Source organism: Nasonia vitripennis, chromosome 5 (genome assembly GCF_009193385.2).
Source record: "Nasonia vitripennis strain AsymCx chromosome 5, Nvit_psr_1.1, whole genome shotgun sequence".
NCBI classification, from domain to species: Eukaryota; Metazoa; Arthropoda; class Insecta; order Hymenoptera; family Pteromalidae; genus Nasonia; species Nasonia vitripennis.
The window spans coordinates 27734922-27762440 of NC_045761.1; the positions used below are offsets into that span (position 1 = coordinate 27734922).

The following is a 27519-nucleotide window of genomic DNA, read 5'->3' on the forward strand; positions in this document are numbered from 1 at the left end:
GGGGCCGTGTGCGCAGCCGAGTGTTGGTTTTACATGCGAGAATTGAAATCCCCAGTGTATTATAATCCTTAATTATTAGCCGTTATAACTGTCAAACGCAATCTCGCATATTCAATTTCCTCGTGCGAGTCTGGGCGCTTACATAAAATCCGCATTAGGCGATGCCCTGATTTCGCGGATCACAATCGATTCGAGTTTTCGAGTGCGAATCGAAGGCTACGCGCGCAAGCATGTGTATGTGCTTAACCTACTGACCGGCTGAGGCGGCCGGCTAGCGCAGATAAAAGACGCGGCCGCGAGAGCCACACACACACACGCGGAAGCCTCGCGAGACCAAGTCGATTAGAAAGTCGCCCGGATGGCACTCCACTTCACATTTTAATCTAATGAAATGCGCTCGGCGGCGGCGGCGGCGCAATGCATCGAGGCTATAATGCATGTAGCCTCGCTCTTCCTTTGCATACACGACTGTATGTGTATAGAAACGCGTATAATTATATACACACGTGGGATGTATATGCATATGAGATTCGCGGGCTACACGGGACCGGCGGCGCTCGTGGTTATGTTTACACCGTGCGAATAACGAGTGCCATAAATATGGACTAGACGAGCGCGCGCGAGCGAGGCAGAAATAAACGCCGCGAGCGTATACGTGTGAGAGCGTTATCAATGTCGGCTGCGTGTCTATTCCGCCGCGCGTTTTTTCGGAGCCGGCCGGGACTTTTAACGGCTGCCGCTGCGGTTTATCGGTCGTTAATCGATGATTGACACTCGCGCGGCCTTTCTTCTCGCGCGAGAGTTCGAAGTTTACCGCACTCGCAGATCTGCTCGATAATCGACGGACGCGGCACAAAGGGAAAGCCCGCCCGAGGCAGCATCGCGCGATATTAGCGTATCACTCTGGGCGAAACACAATGATTCATCAATCACGAGGAAGAAACTCGATAAACCGGCGAGTTTTTCCGCCCTGCGCGATGCGATCCCAACTTCAATTGCGTTATACTCAGCTGCGGGGCCGAACCTGCCTGCTTGGAGAATCAAACGGACATTCATCGCGCGCACGCGCTGCACCGGTCATACCCTCCTTACGCAGGCGTGCCCGAGTCGTTCTTTATTTCCTGCAGGCGCGCCTTCCAGGACGAGCGGCGGAGATAAGCATCGCGGAAACCGGCGGGCCCGAGAAATTATAAGGAGAGAGGGAGGATGCGTGTGCGTGCGCCTCTCGTCCGGGCGGGAAAGTGGATCGCTCAGAAAATCCTAGAGCTCCGCTCTCTCCCACCGATTACTAATCGGAGCTTTTCGCTGCAAGAGCGCCGCCTGCCGATGCATATTTTATCGCGCAGCGAGACCTTGCATTCGGCAAGAGAACGAGCGCCAGATGAGATGAGGAAAAAATGAGAAATGAGACCTTCGGCGAGTCGAGCGAGAGATCATAAAGACGCGAGAGCGCGCGATTCATAAGTTGCTCGTGTTTGTTCTTCGCGGCCTCGGAGCCGCGAATGTGTACACCGAATATACACGCAAGTCGACGCTCCGAAGGTCCGATTTCACGCTTCGCGCCAGAGCGGATGTCGGGACTTTTCGCTGACGTCCGCGACTTCGACTCGTTTATCTTTGGCGCAATTCGGCTGTGCGTACCGCGAGGGAACTCGGAGTTTTAAAACCGACACTCGTTTCTTCTGGCGATACGAAAAAAGAGACTCGCGCGCCGCGATTGTGTCACTTTCCCGCCAGCTGCATCTCGCCGAGCGCGTACACACACTCGGAGCGCTCGGCGCTGCATCGGCGGCGATAAGATAAGGCGAGGCTGTGCCGAAAAAAAGCGCCTCGTCCTCATGGCAACAATATCACTGCGCGCGAGCGCGGAACGGGGCGGGGAGAGAAATCGCGCGAGACGCGCGATAGTGGCTTGTGACGGCCGGCGAAGTTTCTGCTGGCGATCGATACTCGCGCGAATTTATTATTAGTTCCCTCGCGAGCGGCCAGAGATAGCGGCCCGTCGTGTTTTTCTCTCATTGGATTCGCGCGCGACGGGAGAAAAAAATGATGCAACCGCGCAGTACTGTACAACAAAGAGTCCGGGGTCCCGGCTGATGAAACGAGAATCGACGCGTCATCGCCCGAATTTTTTCTCCGGCTCGCGATGAAAAAATCTAAGCCGGGCGCCTAATTTGAAACTGAACTGAGCCCGGCACAAAGGAAGCGGACGATGCGCCCTCGCCCCCGTGTTTGTCCTGCGCCGAAAAAAAAAAACGCCAGAAACGGCGAGGGAAAAAAAGGAGGCCCGCAGTCGTAGGCGGATTCCTGGCGCCGTTCGGACTCTATTCAAATTAACCCTCACGGAAGGAAGGGAAAAAGGGTTGAGCAGAGAATGGGCACATACGGCATGACTAGGTTAAATAGCCAGCGCTGATGCGTCTATGCGCGCGCCATGTGCGCTGTGTAGTCAGACTAATTTCCATCCTGGCGTGTACTGCTTCTTTTTCAGCGTCTCGACGATGCGTCGTTGCGTAATGCGTGTGCAGCGCGCGAGTCGAGTGCCGAGACCCTTTATTAGCTCTCGCGCTCACCGGCTTCGTGTGTGTATAATGAAGTGCGTGTCGTGTACACTCGTGTTGATTTAGTGCGTGCACTCGCTCCGCGGCGGATGGATATTAGGATACGCGAGACGGGAAGCGCTCCTTTTTACGAGAGGATCCTCCTTTATCTCTCTCGAGAGCGCGTTTCGTGGGCCGATTAATGCAGCAATGTAGAATCGAATCGGGAGAGCCCGGACACACGCTGCGAGCGTGTCGCAATTAATTCATTAGATAGATATCGCGAGTGAGAGAGAGAGAGAGAGAGAGAGAGAGAGAGAGAGAGAGAGAGATAAAACTTGAGGGAAAATTGTCAACGGGACTTATTAAAATAAATCAATCTGATAAATATCTCTCTCTCCGGCGTCGTTTCCTATCTCGTAAAGTAGAAAACGCGACTGGATTGCTCTCGAAAGAATTCGCAACGAGGTGAAAACCGAGAAAGAGACTCCGCGTCTCCTGCAATATTCTTTCTTATTCATTCTCCGCGCGACTCCCGCTTCCCCGAAGGAGAGCGAGAAAGGCGGCATAAAGAAGCTGCGGAAGCGGGGATAAGCAGATCGCCGTTCCTTTTGCTCGCGAAGGGCCGCCGACAAGTGGCGGCTGAAAACGTCACGGGTTTCCACTTTGTTTAATCTTTAATTCCGCACCATTTGCGCGAGAGAGCGCGATAAAAAGGGCAAAAAAAGACTGCAGGAAGGAAGTAACGCGCGCAAAGCTTCGCCCCGACGTCTTTTTAACTGCGCGCCGTGGCCGTGGACGCGAGAGATGACTGGACGTTTTGCTTTGATTTTTCTTTTCTCCAGCTGCTGCGCTGCAGGTAAGCATGAATTCTTAAGTCTGGAAAATTAGCGAATTAAAAGCCGAGTGACTGCCGCTACTCCGCATTTCCATCCCCCTCTACGGGGAGCCAATTTGCTTACGCCTCTGGTTTCGCGTCGCATTTTTTTCTCGTTTTAAGCATTAATAACAGTAGTAAGTACGTAGTAGCTATAAAGTCGCGCCCTCCTCTATCATCAACTTTTTCACGGCCCCATCTCGCTGGCTCGCGCTGTAATTTTTATTCATGCGACAACGAAACGGCAATTTTTCTCAGCATTAACTGGGCTTTAAAATTGTCCGGTCAATTTCGCGGCGAGAACGTGAGGCTTTTTTCAAGCGGCCCACCCCTCAGTCGAAAGGGGTAATAACAGCGCGAGCGGGAAGAGAGTTGGGTCAAGGATGGAAGAGAACGGCTGCTCGATTTTTCCTCTCTACCCTTTTTCCGATGCGCATAATGATATTTCCCCACGTCGCTGTAATCAAACTTGCATCGGCGGCTTTTGCCTCTCCGGCTGTCGCGGCCGTTGGCTTTCATTGCTCATGGACTATATAATCATCGGCATTACCGTAAAAAGCGTGATAAATTTTAGTTTTATGGTTCGATCGCGTTTTCCCACTGCCGTATAGCCGGATTGATGTCGCGTAATACAAACGTGCGTCGTATTATGCCGCTCTTCAACTTGCGCCTGTATTTCGATGGATTTTTATTGACACAATCTGCCCGCGGATCGCAGAGAGCAGAATATTTGATGCCACGTTTATGTTTGCGATATGCACATCGCGCGCGACAACCTTTTGACCGTCACGTACGTTTGCTCACCATTCCGTAAATAATAATTAACGATAGCACGGCTCTGCAAATATATTGCAAAAATGTCCTGGAAACTCGTTACGGCCGTCGCCGCCATGAGCGTCATCATCATCGGCGTCGTAGTCATCATTTCCAAACCAATAACCATCTCCCGTCGGATTTTTCCGTCCTCCTCGTACGTGCGCGTAATTACAAAGCGCATCCGAGCGCGTTAAACGTCATTCGCGGCTCGATGATTGCAGTGCGTCCGTCATCATCATCCTCCGCCCCCGCCGTCCCCCTCCCCTGTCATTTACCTCCCGTCTCCGGTCTGGAACGCATCGCGCTGCAGAGGTGGAATTTTTCCGCCCGTCAAGCGCGTGAATTTGGAATTTCGCAGCAGCTCCTCGAAAATTGAGTTTCGCGTCCAAGCAGGGGACGATCTTGGCTGGCTGAACGTTCCCCGACGCCTATACGCACGCATGTGACAGGGACGCACGAACCGGTCTGTGCGCAGGCGCGACTTCCATTATTGAGCGATCGTGGCGCCGGCCGCAGCGAAGTTTAAAAATTCCCGCGCTTTTTCTCCGGCGGTCCCCTTTATATAATGCGCGCAGCGCTCCCCCTCTCCGGTTCACTGCAGTCGGCGTAGCGGTGGGGATGGCTTCCGACGCGGCGATTGGTCGACGCGCGGGAAACGAGATGCAGCGCGGGAAATAAGAGGAGAGAGAGAGAGAGAGAGTGCGAGGCTGGATGCAGCAGCGCGGGCAGGATTGTATTTGTCTAGGCTCGAACGAGGGTGAGAGAGAGAGAGGCTATATATATATTGACCGGCTATCGATATCGCATACTCGCAAACCGAGTGTTTCATTATGCGTGCGCGCGCGCGTGCACGTATGTGTGTGTGTGTGTGTGTGCGGGAGAGGGCGCGTAACTTCACGCGCTATCGGGGCGAGCCCGGCCAGCGAATTTCGGTTAATGAATTATATATCCGCCCGGGTATAAACATTATAATGGACAGTTTAGTTGGGGTAGGGGGCGGGCGGGAGGTTGCGGGGGAATGCGCATCGGTGCTTTTCTCGTTTGGCCGCCGCTGCACTGATGGTCTCCCGAGTACGCTCTGTCTTTATCGCCCGGGATTATTCGATATATATGCGTGCATTAGCAGACTATGCAGCATTGCGCTGTTTTCGGGATAATACATATGCGGGGAATGGCGCCTAAAATATTTAAATCGCTCGTTGGCTTGTTATCTCGGACGAGGGATTTGATTCTTTCGAAACCGTGCCCGGCTTCCAATCGTCGTAGCTGATTTGAAACAACGCGTAAAGCACACGATACTGCGTCACCTTTTCCTCTAATAAATGCGAAACGAACGATTCGATTTACTATCCACCATATTCTAGATTTATTATAACATTTACACGCAACCCCATGATTGCCAGAGTATTAACTACTTATTGATTAGCGAAACGGTTACGAGGTTGATTATAATGCATCCTATGCAGAAATAGAACATGTTTCTATTAGCGTTAGCCACCCACACAGTGGGTCGGGCAGGGCGCGCGGTCGAGCTATTCCAGAAATTTCTATGAGAAACGGGAATTCGCTAATTAATTGTTTGTTTCTCGTGTACAGTTTCCCAGCAATGCTCGTTTGTCACGAAAAACAACGGATCGCCCTCAAATTAGCCGAAAAATCGACCCCCCATTAAATTACGAGAGCGAGACAACACCCCTTTCCGCCCTGTCCAACTCTAGTCCGGTAACAAATGAGCGCCACGTATACGCTTAACGTACAACATGCCGCCTGCATACGTACGCACTCATTTGGACTAGGGGGCAGTAAATCGTGCAGTCGGGCAGTCAAAATAAATATTTTCCGAATTCGGCGCCAAATCGAGATTTCATTGCGGTGGAGCATGCTTGCAAGGATTGCGCGGGAAAGGAAACTACGTCGTCTTCTTTTCTGTTCGGCGATAGGATCATGAATGCGGTTTGCGCAAACGAGTATTGACACCTAATCAAGTCGTTGATTTACCATTCATCGGACAACGCGATTGCGATGTTCGCGGATTCGCGATTAATTATGGATTTCTGGGAAAAATTAACAATGACCAGTACAATTGCACGCGCACAGTAGCACATAAAGTGCTCCGCGGTGAGTACCGGGCAGGAGTGTACTGGATAACTGAATTATTTATAACGCTAAATTCGACCGGCTGTAAAACAATTATTAATCGAATCACCTCCATTAGCTTCCGATTAAATCATACGCACTGCGCGGCGTATGCACACAAGCATGCATTGTTTAAATATCTATCGCATGCGGAAAGAGCGTAAATACCCGAGCGCAAAGCCGACTGGCAAGGTAGCTCGTTTCGTTCGCGTATAGCCTCGGTTATAGCCGGGCATTCGGCTGCTGATTATTAATGCGCGCTGCATTTGTGTAATAATAATCGAAACGCGCGTTTTGGAGGCTTTCTCGCTGCTGCGATACGCGCGCTTCAATAATGCGCGATCATCCGAATCTTTTCAGGCGCGGGAATCTTAAAGCGGCTCGTACGCAATATCGCGGTGAATAATTTTTAACGAAGAATTTAATCCATTCAAATTGATTCCACCGGAACGGATCCGAAGTACGCCTTCGGTTACTTGATATTGCAATAATTCGACGTGATTCAATTACTTCGCTGCGGATTATTTCGACGCGAAAATCGAACCATCCGACGTAAAAGCTGTTTGCGTGTGATTCGTTGTACATTTTAATCATTCCGAATAAAGTCTGGGTAACGCACATGTGATTAAATACGATAAAAAAACAGCACTTTTTGCAAGCATCGGTACGCGAACAGCGGGCTTTGATTAAATTAAACCATTATTGAAATTAATTTCGCATCGTTATTTCGTATAATTAATTCCACAAAAATATGCGTGTAAACAGCGCGTGTTTGCGCGCACCGCCGAGCGCAATGTTTGAACGCGCGAGCGTATATTTTAATTGACAAATCACGATCTTGAAAATGAAAATAGCACGTTTCAGCAGCGTCCAGCGCTTCGACAACGGAAAGTCTAAATAATTGGGTCATTTACCTTGCGGCTTACACGCGGGCAGCGCGTAGCTTCGCATATTCTATAGGATGGGGGGTACATAGGAACGAAGGAAAGCGCGGCGGCAGAATTAGAGGGAGAGAGAGAGAGAGAGAGAGAGAGAGAGAGAGAGAGAGAGAGAGAGAGACAGAGAGAGAGAGAGAGAGAGTCTGTAATTGTCAGCCCTAATCGCCTGGAATCGCCTGCCTATGCCCTGCGAAATTGATTTCGCGGTTCTCCCTATATGCGCCCGCCTCGGCGCGGCTCGATATACCTGTGTATGATTGCGTGCGACGCGCGAACCGGAGATGTTCGGTCGATATTCTTTTTTATCGCGCCTCTACTCGGACTCTCGCTCCGCCTGCTAGGCCGGATTTCGAAGATGCCGAGGGGCGAACTGCTCTCGGATAGATTATCGATCTTCGCGCTGTTAAAATTTGGCACACAGCTATTTTCTACACAGCAGTTTCTAAGCCGCCGCGTCGGCGTGTAATTACGCATTCTTTCCGAGGCCGCTAATGCCACAAAATTAAAAAGCAATTACGCGAGCCGCGTAAGAAGTGACATTTGTTTACCCTCAGCGGCGAGAGAGTCGCACGAAGCGCACCCTTTCGCTCTCTTTCTCGCAATGACAAGTCGCCGCGCGCCGAGCCCGAGCGGACAGCCTATAATAATCCGGCGAACGAGCAAGAACAAAAAAAATTCGGGGAATTCTTCGGGGTGGGTTATTAATGCCCCAGCGAGGGCAGCTCGATCGGGTCCCCGAGCGCCGCGCACATGCCGAAATCAATGCTGCTGCCAACGAGCGGCTCAACCCTTTTTCTTTTCATTCGCCCGGCCGGCGCGTACGGCGCTGGATGGGGATTATTAAAAAAGCATTAAAATTCATCCGATGCGTTTGATGATGACGCTCGGCTGCGAATTCGTTTCGATTACACGCGAGAAAAGAAGGAGGATTAGGAGCGGAAACGCTCTCAACGGCGAGGGTTGCGAAAATTAAAGAGAGATGCTCCGAGGGAAACTTACACTGTCGGGGTGCGTTATTGTTGCTTTTTTACGCGAACTTTTCCTCGACGCCGAGGTCGGCAGTCGAAGAAACACACAAAGTTGCTTTTGCGCGAAGGTCGAGTGAAAAAAGGAGAGCAGCTAGCTCGCTCTTTACCTCCCGATCCGACGAAAGGATCTTGCTAACTCGCCAGATTAAATACTCGAAATTCTCGCGCTCCCTTTTTATTTATTCTCGCGAGGCCGGCCAAAGTGAATTTCTTTCGCGTTGCTTGCAGCGGTTCTGTATACTCGAGGGGCGAGCGGGATCTCGAGGGTCCGGTCGCGTGCGCGCGCGCTGCCTCGAGGGTAGCCGCTGGCTTTTAAAGAAAAATTTGTTTTGCTTAATCTCCGCTTTCCGGCGCGACACGCGTGATTTCGCTGGATACACGCGGCGCGAAATTGAATCTCCGCTTTTCCACTGAGAGCTTTCGCGTTGCAGGTGAAAGAGATCCTCGCGTGGAGCCTCGAGGCTAACTCGCCGAAAAAGAGGAGGATCTCTCGCGGAGAAAAGGGGCCGAGTGCTTAATACCTTCCGAGTGACTACGCTCGAGTCTCTCATCCCTTAATGAAATTCTTTTCGCTTTTAATCCGGCCGAGAAAAAAACGAGCTTGGCCGTACTATCGCGCTCCAGCCTAAGCTAAATAACGAGATATATCGCGGGAGCTGGTCAACAACACAACGCGCGCGTTATCACTTATCAGTAAGTATTTCCCTGACATTCGCGCACGCAAGCTGCAGCGGCGCAGCCTTTATCATGACTTTCCAGCGGCCTCGGGCTTTATGGGGGGATGTTTTTATGCTAATCTTATCGCCGGGTTGATGTATACTTTTTTTCGGAAAGCGCGGCTGGTTACTGTACTCTTGCGCGCGCGGCTCGCGGCGGAAAATAATTGGAAAGAGTTGCGTGTACTCACCGGTGTGTAGCCTCGTGTGCTGCTGGACGTGACTGAGCTGCTTGAACCTGCGGTCGCAGTAGCTGCACTTGTAGGGCTTCTCGCCGGTGTGCACCCTGATATGCTGGACCAGCTGGTGATTGCTCGAGAAGGACTTGAGGCACTGCTGGCACTGGTGGGGCTTGACCTCGTTGCCGGTGATCATGCCCCCGGGGCCGACTCCCACGCCGAGGCCACCGCCGAGACCGGCGAGGCCACCTCCGACACCGCCGGAGCCGGGACGTCCCGCGCCGCCGAGGGCACCAGCCGCCGCACCGAGTTCACGCGCGTGCATCTGCATCGCGTTCTTGTGCATGAAGATCTGCGAGAAGAACTGCCGGGGTTAGTTGGTATGCTGTGCTCTTGCCCGGGCACTGGGCGATGGCGTGCTTCTTGTATTCGTGTGATTGTGTGTGTGTGTGTGTGTGTGTGTGTGATTTTTCGTTTCGAATAGCGTGTAGGGGATCGGCCATCGCATGAGTGTGGATGCGACCGTGGAAAAAGGCCTCGCTACAGTTTCCAAACAGAGAGCGAGGCGTTTTTCCGCGGACTATATACATTACATCGACTGCAGCGCATTCGCAACATGCCAACAAACGTGCAGCCAAAAAAACCCTCAAAGGTATGTCACGTACTGAATCGCAAACTCGACCACCGCTCCATGTTTCCTCCCCTGAGTGAAAACTCGTTTTCGCACTTTCGCGTATGAGGCGCAACTCCTCGCGGCACCGGCGCCACTCGAGGATCTCGCGAGACTGATCCTCTCTCGCGCGAGCATCGCAAGCAAAGAGAGCCGGGGCAAAAAAGAAGGAAAGGAAGGGCCCCTGTGCCTTTGGGAGTAGCGCAGCGCAAGAGAGCCGTTTCGCGAGCGAGTCGAACAGGTGTTTGCGGCGCGCGCCCCGGATTAGGCCGGAGTGTGGGGGCGGCAGGCGCGCGCGGAAAGGGTTAGACGAGCCGAAAAGAGCCGGAGTAGCTCCGAAAGAGAGGAGTGTGGGAGAAAAGAACGGCCGCGCTGCACCGTACAGTGCGCGCACACACGTACACGTGCAGGCGGGGATAAAAGTTTGCTCGGGGATTAGGGACGGCAAGCGATGCAAATAATTTTTTGCTCGCTCGATCCGCAGGAGTTTTTTCCTCTTTTTCCAAAGTTTCGCGAGTGCAAAAATTTCGAAACCAATTATCGCGGCGACTCGGCGCTAAGTCTCCGGAAATCCAGTCGGAAAATTCTCTCGGCTGAAAAAGCGGCGCGTCGTAGCGTGTAAGACCTGAAAAAGAACGAGTCCCGTCGTCCCGGATTTTATTAAAATATGTTAAAACTGTAATTAAAATCGAAAAATCTCTCTCGCTCCGCTCTGAAGTTTTAAGAATCTTAGCTCTCCACAGCCCTGGCGAGAAGAAAAAGGAACAAAAGCGGCCGGCAGCGAAAGAATTGAAATTGTCGCAGAGGGTTCTCAAGTTTCCTCTCTCGCTCGGCTCTCGGTTCTCGCTGCAAAAGTCGGACGCAGTCACCCCTTTCATCTCGCTCTCGCTCTCCTCGTTTTTTTTTCGCGAGCTTTTTTCCAAGCCCTATCCCACGGGAGAGAAAACGATTCCGCGCTCGAGGGGGGACGAGGGAAAGGCTTGAAGTGTAGCGATCGGACCGAGCACTGGGCATCATCCCTGCGCGAGTCGCTTAATTCCCGTGAGAGAGAAAGCCTGTTCGGTGATTTTCTCCACTCGCCTCCCTTTTTTCCTCTCGCCGATGGTCTTTTCTTTCTCGAGGAGCTCGTTGGCTTTCGCAAACAGTAGTCCAACTGATTCGGCGTTTTAATATTATTCTAATCGTAGCAGCTGAGTAACGACGTCTTGAGAGACAGAAAAGCGCGGGCGCAAAGTTCGCTTCCGATAAAAAGCAAACAGTTGATTGATCATTAGGGGGCCGCCGACTATCTGCGATCGACGCTCTTCGAGAGGCCGAGACCTTCGCGAGCGATTAACCTGGGGCCGACGACTGGCGAGATTTTTAACGACTCCCCGAGCGGGAGTGGTCTCGAGTGGCTCTCCTCGACGCCTTTTCTTTCGCCCGCCGACGAAAGTGGTATTATGCACGTATAAGGACAGTCGGGCCGACCTCGAGACCCGGCTCTTTCGCGTCGACGCGGAAGTCGGCCGAGGAGATTGCGTGTGCGCGATTTTTGGCATTGAAAAAACGAGTGATTGATTTTACGTCACCGCAGCGCTTCTTTGTTTTTCGTTTTGAATTCCGCGCGCACAAGACTGCAGAAATTAAAAAGCTCTCGCTTAAGCGTTTAATTACGGCTTTGATCTACGCGCACTTCCGCGATCCAGTGCGCTGTACAAGGCTGCGGCGCGATCAGTTTACAACCTCAGCGCCCGCATCGCAGCTCGTCGCGGGTCCATTAATCAAAATTTTTATCAGCAGACGTCGCGCGGAAAATTGCGCGGAGAAATTAGGGTTTTCGTGAGAATATTTTTTTCTTCTTTTTTTTTTCGCGCGACTGATTTATCGCCGACTGCGCCGGGCTCGTGGGAGAAAAAAATGAGCGCGGAGGAGAGAAATGCCGTCCGAGAAGAACGGCTGGAAAGAATCATAGCCTGGCCGCAGGCCATTGCGGCTTAATGTCCTTAATAATGGAAAAATATATCAAGTTACATGACCGGATGCTGCCGGTGTATTTCCTCGCGGAAGGAGGAAAAACCGCGACGTGCTTTATTCCTCCTGACCCGGGCGAGCTTTTACCCCCTTAAGTACTAGCGCGCGCTGCTTTTTGCGATAATCTGCGTTTCAAGACCCAGCAAATGGAGGGAGTGTAACTCGTTCTTGCTCGGGCCGACTAACCTTATGTTCGAGCTTATCGTCCGCGACGTCGACTTGACCCATTGCGAGACAAACACGGCGCGCGGCGATCGATAGCAGAACGGGAGCCGATGTAAAAAGGCCTTTTCTCTCTCTCTCTCTCTCTCCGCTGCGCGCATACATCTGCATGCGATGATCCCTCGGCTCTCCATTTAGCCGTTCGACTCGAAGGGATCGTTAGCATTTCGAGCGAAAGAAGAGAAGTGGAGGAAGAACCCTTTTATTCGCCGCCGCGGCGCATGTCGTTCTTTCCCCGGGCCGACGCACGGTTCGCGTACTCGCTCGCGCGGCTGCTGCTGCTGCTGCTGTACACACAAAGAGAGATGAGACGCGGTGGATCTCTCTCACCTGCGCCGGCCATATGGGCGCTCGCCTACACGCGCGTGATCGTAAGTTTAAGTAATCGCTCCTTCCTCCCCGGCCTTTCTTTTCTCTCCTCCCCCACCCCTTTTCCCGCTGATCTCACTTCGATAGCGTCGACTTTATTTTCGTTCCACCGAATATCGGCAATGCCAAGCAAGTACAACAAGAGAAAAGCAGCCGTCACTTAAAATGCATTGCGCCGCTCGGAAATTTTCGTTACACCGAGAGGCGAAATTATTCGCAACGTTGCGAGACGCACATACAGAGCTCGAGATAGCCCCTCTATTGCCGCCCACGCATGCAGCAGTCCGGCAGTCCTCTCTCCCTCGCACATGTTCTCCTTGGCCGAGCGACGGCGGCGGGGCGCGTGCACATGTCGAGGCTAATGCTCCGAGTCCCTCCGCACAGCCTTACCCGAGGGCCTTATAATGCCTTAGCTGCCGCTGTGCTGGCTATACGTGCACAGCCCTTACTCGAATTAAGGGAAAACCTGGGCTGCTGCAGCCCTCTGTGTACCCAGCGACGACGGAACGTACGCGTATGCATCAAGCGCGCGCAGGGGGACGCGTGCGCGGCTGTGTGTGGCTAAGAGAGAGAGAGAGAGAGAGAGAGAGAGAGAGAGAGAGAGAGAGAGAGAGAGAGAGAGAGAGAGAGAGAGAGAGAGAGAGAGAGACAAATGGATACACGGCGCTGCTGCCGCTGGCAAATAGATGGGATCTGGCCGGGCGTGGGTTTTCGGAGCCAAGGGGGTGGATTTCGAGTTTCCAGGCCGAGCGCAATCGAATTCCGAAATCTCCGGCTTTGAATAGTAAACCGCAGGTCGATACTCCTCTGTGTTTTGCGGTGATGTTCGGAAAAAAGTGCAACATCAGCAGCTTCGATAAATAATCCACTTAAGCTCAGCGCCAATTACGCGTTAACGCAAGGTGCGCGCGCTCGAGTGGCGAATTTAGCCGGAGCTCTATGTAATTGTCGGCCTTAATTTGGCCGACTCGTTACACGTCCAATGCTACCGGACGACTGGGCTTCCGGTTTTCTTTCTCTGCAGCTCGCTGTCGCGAACTGCCGAGCGCGCTGATGCGCGAAAAATAGCTTGCCGCGCTTAATTAGCCTCGGGCGCGATACTGCGTATGCTTTTCTCTTGATTTATCGGCGAAGAAAGCGATACGTGTTCTTTCTCCCGTTCCATTTTTATTTGTCCCTTCGCAGCGTTCGCTATCGCGATGCTTCGTAATTGACTTTTAATGGACAGTTGTACGTGAAAGAGTTCCAGCGGCCGCCGAACGCCTCGACAATGACTTTTTAATAACAAACGCTAGCGGGCGCGCTGCCTCAGCAGTGTTTGCTTACGCAAGCGATAATTCGAGAAAAGTTGACCGCTCTTTTTCACCCGCTTCTGCCGGGCATTATTTTCGAATTAAAAGCTCCATCGATTTCCCGCTAATTGATTGCGAGATTAATAATTGGATTGACGCCCTGCAATTACCCGACTCGTATTTATTTAACGACAAAAACTCGGGAATTCGGACATTTAACAGCGAGCTGCAGAACATTAATCGAATTAATTACGCGAGATCCGTTGCATCCGAATCGATTGCAGTAAAAATAGTACTTTGGACAATGTGCCGTAAGCTAATAAGAGGCGCCTCTCTAAGCTCCGCACACCTCCGGTAACCCAAGTTCGCGCAGCGATTCTGGTCCGCTCGGATAAAAAGCAAATCAGCTCCACTTCGAGAAAAGGAGCATCGCCAGCCTTGGCGTGCGCATCCTCTGCGGCCTATCGCGATTCAGAGAAAAAGAGATCCTCTGCCGAGGATTCCCTGCTCGTTTTTTACCGCGACGCCGACGCCGCACACGTCACGAGTATAACAGAGAGGCTTGACAGGCTGCCCCGCGCGCGCGTACGCGTGCGGTCGTCGTTTCAGCCGGGCTATCGCTTTCTGGGCCGTCGGTGTCATTTTTCTCTCTGTCTCTCCACGTGGATTATGCAAAACCGCGGAGAGCTGGATCGAGGCAGCTGGACCTGCCTCTCTTGTGTACCCGCGCGCGCTCGTGCGTGCGCGTGTGTGTGCGCGCGCAGCGGCCGGTCGGCCTTCGCGAGGAATGCCACGGGGGATGCGACAGGTTTTTATCGTGGAAAATTTTCGCTCCATCGATCGAGAGTCGTAAAAAGTAACGCTCGAAGGTAATCGCGTGGTCGTGAGTCTTTTCTATTATTCAGAGAGAAAGAGGCGCATCGCGTGCGCGGCGATACTTTTTTTCTCCCGCGACGACTCGTATGTATATATGTGAGGAGAGCGGCCCTCGTCGCGATCTATCGTTGATTGTACTCGCAGCGGCGATCGGGCCATCTGCGCTGCTACACGCTTTTATATCTAGACGGCGAGCCGCGTTCGCGCGTGTTCTTTTCCCTCCTCTTCGATCACCGGACGAAGAATGAGTTTTCTCGGCACAATGGATTAGTCGCTTTTTCTTCGTCGCATGATCCTTTCATTGCGAGGCGCGCGGGGCTGCATGAATAGGCGAATACGTTGCTAGCGGAACCAGCTCATCGACGCTATCGATGGATGTGCAATTTAATTTTTCTATTTTTCTCACAGGAGCACGGGCGGCTTAACGGCGCTGTCCAGCAGGGCGAAATCAAATTTCACGCCGCGTATGCAGCGGAGGCTAACCTCGTCAGCAACAAATTAGGAAAATCCAGCAAACAACTGCCGCAGCCCATATCCTCATCAAGCCCTCCCCCGGCCCGATCCGCACGAAATTACGCACCGCGGTAAATCGAAAAAAGTCCCCGTAGCGCAGCAGCGCCAGCAGGCAATATTCCGTGCGTGCGTGTGTGCAGCGTGTGCACGTACGCGGTCGCAGCAAAATCGATCGCTTATAGCCGGGTCCGTTATCTGCGGGAGCGAGAAGTGGCCGGTGCAGGGCTCGCTCTTGCTCTTGTTCTCTCTCTCTCTCTCTCTCTCTCTCTCTCTCTCTCTCTCTCTCTCTCTCTCTCTCACACGGCGTTAATTACCTGATGGGGCGGCAAGTGATGGTGATGGGGATGAGGCTGATGATACGTCGGCGGCGCGTAGGCCGGGTGATGGTTGCGCGGATGAGTCTCCTGATGCGTAGGCTGTTGTTGCTGCTGCTGGTGGTCCAGCTGGTGGTGATCCGGAGGATGGACCGGCACCGCTGGAGGAGGTGCCGAGTCGGCTGGCGGCGGGGGCGTCCAGGCGCCGTGGTTTTCCGCTGACGCGTACATCTTGAAGCATCGGCTAGCGCACTACTGCGTCGCGATGAGCGAAAAATGGGTCGTCGCTTGTGCAAGAGGAAAAAGATCCAAACTAGGGAAAGCAGCGGCGACCGGCCGTAACCGAGTTGCATAAGTTCGCCGCCGCGCCGGGCATCGAAGATTCCTATCGAACTGTGCCGGATGCGGTTCGCTCGGATGATGAGGACTCGCGAGTTTTCTGGCGGTGAATCGGCCTCTGTCTTCCCTGCCCGCCTCGCTGGACGGACGGCTGGACGCACTCCGTCTTCACTTCACACGACGAGCGACGGGAGTCTTGAACACTTTGCGGTGGCACTTGGTCGGGGCGGATAAGGGCGCGAAAATCGTGCGTGCGCGGGCGCGCGCCAGCGAGTGGCGTCGCTAACTAAGAGAAGATTTGCCGCACAGTGCAGCGGAGAGACGGCCGCGCGTTCAGCCGACACACTCTCTTGCTCGGCGAGCGCGCGAAAAAAGAGGGCGAAAAGCGAACGCGGGCTGATAAGCGCCGCGAGCCTAGTGCGTCTGAAAAATGCGTCTTCGCCTGTGTGTGGACGAGTATCTATCGATTGGAATAACACACGGACCTGCCTCTGTGTGCGCCTGTGTGCATGCGGAGAGGAGGACAGTTAGCGCTGCAGTCGGGAAATCCGGAAGCGCTAGGCGTTTCGCCTAGTCTCGCGGTATCTTGGCTCTCCCACTCCGCTCCTCGCTGCATAGGGCGCACAAGCTTCGCTCGTGTGTTGGTGCCAAGTGTAGGTCGAGAGATAGAGCCGGCTGAGTGCCGCCGAGAGATCGATGAATGTCTGTCGAATGGTGGAGTCAGCGATCACGTGGCCGGCTGCAGTTTTTCGCATGGTTTCGGCCAGTCCTCGAATTTTTGCACCGTTTAGCGCGATTCGCACGCGGTGCACCTTATGGAGTCCGCATCAGGCGCTTCCCGTGCGGCGAATCAGGAGCGCATCGAGACGCTTCGGTTTTTTTCCACGAAGATCTGCGCATTTTTCCTCGGCGCCTTATCGCCTTCTTTTTTCCTCACGTTCGCCGGGAAAAATCGCTAATTGATACGATCAAATTAAGTTGGCTCTTTGTTTTCGTACACATAAACGCAGGCTTGCGTTATCTGCGATTAGAGGTTTTTTGCGCCTCGCGAGTATGCGACTACGCGAGTTTCATTAACAATCAGATAAACATTAGATATATCGGGGCAAAGTGTTTTCAAACATTTCAAACACGCTGTAGTAAGGGTATTATTAGTTTGCGCAAAAATGCTTCGATAAATCGTCTATATCCACGATCGATCGCACAGCGTCGAAGCGTATTTCCAGACTCGCCGAGGCGCTCGAAAAACTCGCCGCGGTAGTGCCATCCCATAGAGCGAGCAGCCGCAGTTGCACATTTTTCGCGGCCCGGACGGGGCCAAAAAACGCGCGCTAATCAGAAAATTATGCCGCGGCGGGAGGGAACGAGCGAGGCGCATCGAGTAGAGCGCAGCATCGGCAGAAATTCAGCAGGAGCTCTAATTATAATTCGAGCTGCGTTCGCGCTCGCAAACAGTCCGATAAATTTTCGACAGAGCGAGAGAGAGAGAGAGAGAGACGGCGCGGCGAGCAGCGGAGCTAACATTGGCTTAAAAATGGCGTGAGATGCAAAATCGTCTACGCGGCTCGCCTCGAAAAATGGGGCGGAGTCTCCTCGAGTGGGAAGCAGTGCCGGCAGAAGAAGACTACGCGTTCCCTATCCATCATGGCTGCCTTTTTATCACTGACGTCACGATAAGCAAGCATCGCGGTCTATACTTTGCTCGCGCGGCGCACACTCGAGTCGGCTCGAGCGCGAAAAATGTCTAATGAGTAATTGCTAGGAAGTGAGTAGCAGTGCGAGAAGTCTGGATGATCAAGAAGTTAGTAAATAAAACGCTCGTGCGGTGCTTAGTCCGTTAATTTATTGTAATTGTTGCCGTAACGCCTAGGCGGAATCGCGCTAATGTTCCACGTAATGAGCAGTAAAATATTCACTCGGTCTTGGCTATTCCAAAGAGAATTTATTCGACTAGCGCGGAATCGTCAATTAGATCTAATCGAAATTTTATCATCGCGCTCTCGGGCGGATTTCGATTGATTGAATAAAATTATCCGCGCACAGGAGATTTTTCCCCGGATCTAAATATCTATGGAAGCATAATTCATCAGCATCGTCAATTCGATCAGTGCTTCGGCGGCGGAAAAAAGAACGAGTAATTTCAGCTCTCTCTCTCTCTCTCTCTCTCTCTCTCTCTCTCTCTCTCTCTCTCTATCTCTCTCTCTCTTGACGGTTCTCGCGACTCGGCGAAACTTTGAAGAATCGCGCAAGAAAACTACTTCGGCTCATCGCAACTCGTTAAAAGCCGCACAATAAAAGTCCCTCACCTTCTCGCGCTTCAAAGGCCAAACAAAAGCGCGGAGCGAAACAAAAAAAGAAACTGCACCTCCCGGCCCGTTGAAAGCTCGGCAGAAGAAGAAAACCTTCGGATTAAGAAGTAGGCGGGCGAGTGAAAGTAATAGCCTCAGCGAGCGATCGGTTTTCCGAGAATAAATCTCTCGAAAAGTGCGTTGCAAAAGTACGCATGAACTTGAGAGGCTCTCTCTCTCTCACTCTCTGCGCGCGCGCTCGCGCGGCTGCGGGCCCTTGATATAAATAAAGTTGCAAATAAACGAAGCGAGCGCCGCTGGAGAGAGAGCGAGAGAGAGAGAGAAAAGAAGGCGCGAGGGGCTAAGGACCGCGCGGAAAAAAAGGAGGAGCGCGCGAAGGCCGTCGCTGCATTCTCGCCTCGTCGCCGCGGCAGAGCGCATGTAGGTGTGTACGTGTGTTCGCGCGTGTATATATATATATATATACATATATATATATATATATATATATATATATATATATACCCCCTACTCGAAATTACTGACCATGGGCAATGAACGAGCGAGGCCTTTCTTCTTTTTCTCTCCTCCTCCGACTTTTTTCTCCCGCAGCGCAATAAAAATAAACGTGGCGGCGGTGGCGGCGGCACAGGAAAGAAGAAGGCAGCCGAGAGGAGGAAAATGAGGGGAAGGCGAATGTGCAAGTCGCAGTTTAGCTCCGCTCTTTCTTCTGCTGCGGAGGCGGACGGCCGGCTCTTGCTCTCTTGCTCGTCCGCGCGCATACTTCTTCTGCCTCCTTGCTCCTCGTCGTCCTCCTCCTCCTCCTCTTCTTCTTATTCTTCTTAGGCTTGAGTTTCTCCGAGCCGGCTTCTTTTTGCTTTTTTCCGCGAGGGGGGAATATTGGTTGTCTAGGACGCTTTATATGCACGCGCGAGCGCCCTACGTTGTATATGGAAAATGTCTTTAATGCACTTGTAAAGTGTAAAGCGTGGATAGTAAAGTGTTTCGATTTTTCTTTTGCACCTTTTTCTCGGCACTTCTAATGGGATACTCGCCGGCTTTAACGGCCTTCGAAAAGCCGAAAGACGTTTTTTCGCCTCGGCGTATCAGAGCTTGGTGGAATAAAATTCAAACGCCGACAGACACGGACACTGCGAGAAGAGAGCAGGGAAGAGCAGGAGGCAATGAGCGAGTACCCGGCTCGCTCTTTTCTCCCTTCTTTCTTGGCCGGCGCTCTTTTTCTCCTCTCCCGCGCGACGGTTGCTGCAGCGATCTTTCGCTCTCCCGAGTGCTGCACCGCGAAAAAGAGAGAAAATAAAAGTGCGCCGGTAGGCCTTGGCTGCAGCAGGCCGCGTTGCCAAGTCTCATTTGTTTATCGTGTTACCATAGCAGCGGAGTGTGTGCGCTCGCGAGCGCGGGAGAGAGAAAAATGGTGAGAGTGCGAGAGAGAAAGAGCGACTGCTTGAGGTTTTTGGTTTTCGATGTGAAATCGAGATGAGATAGGCAGATATACGTATAAATAAGAACGAGGTTGAAGGTTCCCGAACGGCGCGCACACCTTGTCTTCTGGTTTCTAATCGCGTCTCGACGATAGCAAACTAGTTTTCCCAGCTTGTAGGTTTCTCACAGCCTCCGAGTCATTCGGTATTATTAATAATAATAAGTGCTCTCGCGAACCGCCTTTCCCGCGCGCGCGCGAATCTTATCAAAACCCTGCGGAAGTTTTAGTCCGGATTTAAAACAACTTTCCTAAGCTCAACCCTGATCTCTCCCGGCTGGTTTCTTCTTTCGCCTCTCGAACTCGTTTCTGAGTCATCTTACGCGCTCGCGCGCATTGTGCGCGCAGCTCGCGTGCATTTGCGTACACGCGCCTTACATTACAACGCGCTCGCGTGCAGCGCGCAAGGGCCAGCACGCGCCCAGCGCGCGAGCAGCTCTTTCCCGTACACGCGCGCATACTGATGCACATAACATAATGAGCCTCTTTCTTCTGCGCCCGCGCTCGACTTTCTCCGCTTCTCTCCTTCTTTCAGCGACGCTTTTCAATGCGAGGCCTATTCGGTAAAAGTCTCTTTCTCTCTCTCTCTCTCTCTCACACACAAGAGGATGTCGTAACGATCGGCCGTTTATTATTAACGACCACTCGCGGCGATTTTTCGCAAACTCAGCATTGATATAGAGCAGCACATTAGATAGTGTGAAAAATTTTCCAATGCTTCGATGATAAGAGCGCTCGATAACAAAGTGTATTCCCGGCGCCGTTTGAAATCCCCGGCTTCTGTGCGCGTGTGCGTGTGTGCGTAAGAGAGAGAGACAGAGAGAGAGAGAGAGAGAGAGAGAGAGGGAGAGAGAGAGAGAGAGGAGCAGAGATGCGGTGTCGCTGAGACGGGGAGACGAGGACAAAGATATCGATTGATTGGAGCGCTTTTTGTTTCACTCGTTTGCGCCGTGACAACATTCGATCGAGTTACAGGCCGTATTTTAATTCGATTACGAGAGCCGATCTGGAATGGATAATTTTTTTCCTTTCTCGATGGTACGCACGAGAAAAAAGGATTCTTAAAATGCGATTCCGAGGAAAACGCGCCGCGGGCAGTTAAATTAAAAATAAAAAAGGCGTAAAAAGCGGCAGCTCCGCTCGCGAAAGAAAGGAATAAAGAAACGCCGAAGAAGAAAAAGAAGAGGAGGAGGAGGAGGGGGTGGAGGCAGCAGCAGCAGCAGCAGCAACGGCGAGAGGGAGCAGCGTCTACGCCAATGTTATTTATATACGCACCAACACTGCACTCGGCCGCCGCCGCCGCCGACGACGACGACGCCGGGCTGCACGCGATAATGCATCGATGCAGCAGAAGCAGCGCATACTATACATATATTATATGCGAGGCGCAGCGGCGCAGTTTCTCGCTCTCCTTTTTTCGCGCGATTTGGCGAGAGCCGAGCTTTTCCCGCTAGCGGGCGTCTGCGCTAGCGTGCGCGCGTAAAAATATAAATCGAGAATCTGCTCTCGCGCGCGAGGTAATATAAGTTTGGACGTGCCGCTGCAGCCGACGCGGGCGTATAAATAGACCGCCGCTTGTCGATTTTTCGAGGCTGCCGCGATTGTGTGCGGATATTGCCGAGCCTTCGGTCCTTCGTACTTCGATTCGACGCGCATTTATTATTCGCACTCGCGGCGAGACCGAGATAAATTATAAGCAACTAATAATTGATGTGCGTCACGGTGTTTTCAACGTATCGATTTTATAACAACCATCCAACGCGGACGCTATGTATGTATTCTACCTTCCTACGCGGTTGACGTCGGATGATTAAAAAACGTTCCGACGTGTATAACGGTGGAAAAAAGGCCTCCCCCCCCCCCCAGCTCGTCTGAATTTACAATCGAGCGCCTTGTCTAGACTCGGCCGCAGCCGCACTCGCGGAGAAAGCGCATTGTAAGTATAGGAAATTCCGCGGCGCGATAATGGCTCGCTAGCGCCTATAATTTGCCGGCGCGCGAGCTCAATGGTGCGTCTGTCACCGCACGTGCGCGCGCGTGCTATAAACACGAGGAGCTGGCTGCAGACTGCGTGCGAGGAAGAGAGACTTCCGCGGAAATCGAGCGAGATTCGCGGATATTGTCGACGGGTTTCTTGCGGCGATCGAGAGGAAGAGTCGGGAACTGGTTTGACGATGCTGAGTGCTGTTGTTACGTCGTCGCGCGGGACGAGCTTTTTTGGAGGCTCGTCGCCGCGGATGTAGGTCGGCCGCGGAGTTATGCCGTTTGAATTGATCGGACGTGTTCTTTTCCGCGCGTGCCGCGTGCGTCGATGCGAGCTTTTTGCACGAGGCTCGCCTCGGCGAATCGTAACGGTGATCCCTGCAAATAGGCTATCTCGAGCTGTATGGGAATAGAGCGCGAGGATGAATGAGGGAGAGCCGCGCGCGTTCCGAAGTCGTGCCTCTAATGGGATGATGCTACTCGCCGCGATAAAAGTAATTGTTTTCGGTATAATTGCGGGCGTGCACATCAGCGAAGTAGGAAAAGAGATTAAAAGGATTGCAATTATTCCCAAAGCTGTTATTAGCATGTATCTCGCGAGAGTTCCGAGCGCAGTTTGCATAGCGCTTATTATAAGGAGCGAGTCGATGCCGCAGTGGATACGGCCGAGATCGGTTAGACAACGCCTAAAATCTGCAGCTGATTCCGAGCGCGGAGAGCCAATTACAGCGGCCATTGAGGAAAAACGCTGTCATTGATCTTCGTCGCTGAATGATCGTCTCCGATAAACGCCAGGTACACGTCATGAATGATTCCTCTCGCGAGCCGGTCCCGGACTGAACGGCTGCACCGGCAGCCGTTATTAATACGCGCGTTTAGACGCCGAGAATGAAAATCTATTATTACGTTATGCGTAGCCGCTCGAAGGAGAGAAGCCTGTACTCGAGTACGCGTACGTGTACGCGAGAAATCGCGCGACGCGACAATGACGCGACAATATATCCACGCGCGCGCTAATGTTTCATTCATCAACGCGCGAGTGGCCGGCGAGCGAGAGTGACGAGCATCGCGACGAAAACAATGAGCCGGTTCTCTCTCTTCTCCTCTTCTTTTTGCCTTTTTTTTTATTGGAAAGAGAACGAAACGGCGCGGGCCAGGCTGAACGAGCCGATTAACGGAAGCCGCTTCGATTATTCACGGCCGCGTGGAGGTTCAACAGCAGCGGCACACGAGTCGCGATCGACCCAAGCCACGTGCTCCGCTCTCTCTCTCTCTCTCTCTCTCTCTCTCTCTCTCTCTCTCTCTCTTTCTCTTTCACACTCTCTCCGGAATAGGCACGGGACGGAGAGGGATATTCCGTTTCACGGCTGCGGTGAGCTCCGCGCACGTAACCTTGCGTTTGCTTCAGCGCTTTTTTACGAGCGCGCCGGAGGCGCAAGGTGAGACAATGCGCGAATTCGTCGCGCCATCGGAGGCCAAAGCTCTCGAGAAAGCAATAACTCTCTCTCTGTTTGAACTGCCTTTCGGCGAGTCGGGGTGAAGGCGAGAGCGCGCTCGGCTTACTTTTTTCGATCTGCGTTATCTTGGCGCTGTTCGAATTACCGGATTCGGCGAAAAAATCTCAATCAGGAACTGAAACGATTCGCCCGCGCGGAGAGAGGAGGAAAAAAGCGGCTGCATCGCGAGTCGAGGTCGTTTTTAAGAGCCTCGCTTGTCGCCTTCGGGATTATACACAGGGAGCGAGCAAATCGCGTTGGCAAAATGAAGAAAGAGCGAAAAAAGAGAGGAGCGACGAGGATAATATAAAAAGAAGGCCGCGCGCGGTCGCCGACTGGCCAGTGGAAGCGACGGCAGCGCCGACCTGATAATCTTTAATTTATTTTAATGACGTAGGAGCGTGACTCGGTGCAAGCTCTTTCTTTCTCTCTCTCTCGCTCGGCCGCTCAGCGTGTGTGTGTGTGCATGCAGACGAGAGCGGCCGAGAAGAATGCCGCCGCTCTGCGTTGTCGGAGGTCAGGTTCAGCAGCCGCGAGCGGAGCTCGTCGCTCGCTTCTCTCTCTCTCTCTCTCTCTCTCTCTCTCTCTCTCTCTCTCTCTCTCTCTCTCTCTCTCTCTCGGCGAGCGCGAATAAGGCGAGGAGGGAGAGGCTGCGGGCGCGCGGAGAGATAAGAAGGCTCAAAGAGAGATTTTTTAGAGGCTGGCTTTTGACGATTCGTTAGGTGCGCTCCGCGCGTGTAAACAAATGATCAATCACAGAGGGTTTATCTTTCGAGGGTAAACGCCGAGAGTCGCGAACTCGTCGCTGGATCCGGGAAATCGAAACGAGCGCGCTTCGATAATTAAATAGACCAGCAACGCGAAGTGAGAGCTGCTTTTCGCAAAATTATTTTCGATGTTGCGTGCGAGCATTTAATTAATCACGGCGTGCTTATCTGGAGTAAGGAGTGCGCGGCTGCGGGGGAAGGGAAAATCATCGAACGCTCGTTTTAATGAAAATTCAATGCATCGATTAATCATTCAGTCTTGAGAGCTGGTGCGAGGAAGAAACAAAGAGTGCCCTGGATCGCTCGCTTGATTTTCTCGTATTAAGCTGTCTGTTACTACTTATTTCACATTCATAACGCGCAAAAATAGCCGTGGCTGCGATTCATTATCCGGCGCAGCTCGCGGTACTCTCTATTGGAAATGAGATTCCTCGTCCGCTTAAAAAAACATTGCCCCCGCGTCATCGCTAGCCTCGAAAGCGGAGCACGAACGATAACAAAAATATGCCGCAAATAAATAAACGCGAATCTCCCGCTCGCTCTCTTTATATTTATCAACAAATAAAAAGAGCTCTCTCTCTCTCTCTCTCTCTCTCTCTCTCGTATCGGCTACTGTCCACGATTAAGCGCATTTGCCGCGTGCCATCGATCAAGCTCGTCGATTTTTCCCATTATTTTCCGCGCGATAATTCGCTGTGCACTGTTGGCGGCAGACGAGACAGTGTCACGGCTACCGAGTGCGTAGGCTTTTTTCTTCCTCTTGCTCCGACGACGCAGAGAAAAATCGCTCCACATCGGATGCTGCCGGCCGTGCATCTTGCATATATAAGTACGTTTTGTGTCAGCGCAGTTGCCACGTCTTTTCGCTGCAACCTCCTCCTCGCTTCTTCTTGCTCGCTTTCTTTCTCTTCTCTTTGCTCTTTCCCCGCGAGTGCGCGGCTCGTCCGCTCTTTTTCTCTCTCTCTCTCCCTATCTGCTCGTACTCCTCTTTTTAACGCTGCGCCCGTGTCCCTCTCCCTCCACACTGCTCGAGCGATTTATTTAGCCCGTCAATTTGAATTTATTAAAAACGAGCTTAAAAGTTATAATTATCCCCGCAACAAGTGCGAAAGATCCGAGCACAAAGAGTGAAAAATCCCATCGGCGTTTTCCCGCGACATAAATAAACTCTCGTGTCCGTCTCCTCCTTCTTTTCTCTCTTCCTCCCGCGCAAAGTCTCCGCAGTGGCGCGAGAGACTTCTCTTGACACTTCTCGCAGCAGCAGCGAACCCCCGTCGCGCGTCTCTACTCCCCCTCCCACCCCTCCATCTTTCTCTCTCTCTCGCTCGACTCTCGCGGAATATAAGGAGTCGTTGAACTCAGAAAAAGGGAACTTATATGCGCGAGGATGTGGAGGAGAGTACGTACATACGTACATACGTACGTGTGCACATAGGAAAAAAAGAAGAGGGAGAAGAGCGCGCATGTATACGTATACATGCAGCGATTGCCGGCTGCGTGCGGACCGAATTGGAATGAGGGACGCCGCGCGCGCGCGAGAGAGAGAGAGAAAGAGAGAGAGAGAGAGAGAGAGAGAGAGAGAGAAGAGGAAAAAAGAGCGAATGCAGTCGCGAGAGAGGAGAAGTGACTCACGCTCTCGGTCCATTGATCCTTGAATATTCGACGGAAAATCAAGCGTCTCGCGGCTTTTTTCTCCCCTGGCTCTCTCTCTCTCTCTCTCTCTCTCTCTCTCTCTCTCTCTCTCTCTTTCTCTCTCTCCCTCTTTCACCCAATTATTCCGGCCTCCTTTCGACGGGGGCATCTGCCCCTGACATTCTAGCCGCTGCTGCAGAACCGCCGCCCGCAGAGGAACGCGAGAAACGCGAGAGACACGCGGCGGCGGCGGCAGCGGAGAGAAAGAAAGAAAGCACGAGAGCGAGAGAGAGAAAGAAAGAAAGGAGTCTCGATTCGCAGCCGGTTGGAGTAGGTCGCGGCTGCAGCGGCGCGTCTCTCTTGCGGTCTTATCTCCTCCCGACGCACAGTCGTGCAAGCGCGTGCCTCCGCTTCTTCTCTTTCTCCGTTTCGCGAGCGCTCGCGCGACTTTCTTTGTTGTACGAGCAGTCGCGAGCGGCGTATTTTTAAATGCGGCCAGGAAAATTTTGCGCAACTATTACGAGCGCCAGCGACTGCGTATCTATAATAGCGTGATTCAATGTTTGCTTTCGCACGTCGGCTAAATTGAATAATACACAGCGTTACTGCCGCGGTTCTTTAGCGGCAGCTGCAGCGCGGTATCTTATTTAATAATGGCTAGATTGCGCGTCGAGGCGGATGTTTCGTTCGCGACTCCGGGCTTTTTCGTTTTTCATACGTTGGCCGATACGCGCGGCGAATGAATCAGTGTGCGTAAAAATCCCGCAGCACAGTTAATACAGTCGTCGACTAAACTCAATTTCCCGCGATAGCCGTAGAGGCGGCGGCCAGCCAATGACCACAAAAGCCGCGGCGGCTCCCCTCGTCCGTCTCTCCCCATAAAAAACGCCGGAAAACTCCCCAGAGCTGTCCCACCCCAGCCAGCAAAAAAACGAGCCGAGCGGGGGCGGAATCTCTCCCCGAGCAGCGGCGGCAAGGCACATCCGAGCCGTCGCGCGCGAGCGCAACAGGTGGAATCTAATAAGGCGTTTTTGAGGAAGCCAGCAGCGACGGCTGAGTTTGCCGAGAAAGATAGAAGGAGCGGAGTTTGACAAAGTCGTAGAGAGCGCGCGGGAAATACTCCGCGGGATTAGGAAGTTCTCTCTCTCTCTCTCTCTCTCTCTCTCTCTCGTTACCCTCGAGTGCAGTGTATAACCTTGGCCAGCGGAGTATCGACGCACGCACGGAGCGATCGTCTCGCGTATCGGAGCTGACTGCGCTTACGTCGTCCGACACACGTCGAGTATTACACGACGAGGCGCATTCGTGCTCGGAGGAGCGCGTCGTCCTCGTTCCGGAATTCGCTCGCGATCCTCTCCTCTCCGATCGGATCGGCCCGAGGACGACGGCGCTTCGCGCGCTGGGACCCAGGCTGCACGGGGCACGGGGTGGCAATCAACTCGCAACGTTGCGGAATTGATTAAAGTTTGTTCAGAGTTGGCCAAAATTGAGGAGATCGGCGCGGTCTCGGCGCGAGTGCGTTACAGTGTATGTTACGGGCATGGCTGTGCGCGAAAAAAAATATGCAAATATTGCCGCTGGGTGATAAACACGCTTACCTCGATCAGCCGGTGCTTTTAAGTCCCCTCAGAGAGCGCGAGACTGAGCGAGAGACGAGCGCCTCGTCCTCGGATGCGAAGAGGCACGTACGCAGAGTTGCGCAGGAAAACTTAGTGGATCACAGAATGTCGGTGGTAGCGTTTGGATAAAAAAGAAGTAGTCGTAGTAATCACAAGATATGGCACACTGTTCCTCGAGTCCATCGTTCCAGAGCACACTCACTCTCCTCGTCCCTGTCAGCGATTGATGCGAGATTTGGGAGCGCGCACCACTGTCGCGGGGGTGCTGGATCAGCTGGCGCCCGGCCGCGGTGACCAAGTGGTCTTGGCGCAGGCGAAAAGGGCCGAAAACGAAGAAGACGAGTGAGACGGAGAGAGGCAGGCTGCCGCTGGCGCTGCTCTCCCGGTCGGTGTGTTGT

At 52.8% G+C, this 27519-nt stretch overlaps 1 protein-coding gene across 17 annotated transcripts in view; it reads right to left on the reverse strand.

Moving 5' to 3' along the window:
* The window catches only part of LOC100679002 (zinc finger protein rotund), a 119514-nt gene that overhangs the window by 41740 nt on the left and 50255 nt on the right, over window positions 1–27519 (reverse strand). For 15 of the 17 annotated variants that reach the window (XM_016985806.3, XM_031931117.2, XM_016985807.3 and 12 more), the window contains one exon: window positions 9243–9594. In XM_016985806.3, coding sequence (XP_016841295.1) covers window positions 9243–9594 — 352 coding nt within the window. The remainder of the gene's footprint in view (window positions 1–9242; window positions 9595–27519) is intronic. The other 2 variants (XM_016985817.3, XM_016985801.3) reach the window with 1 other exon arrangement.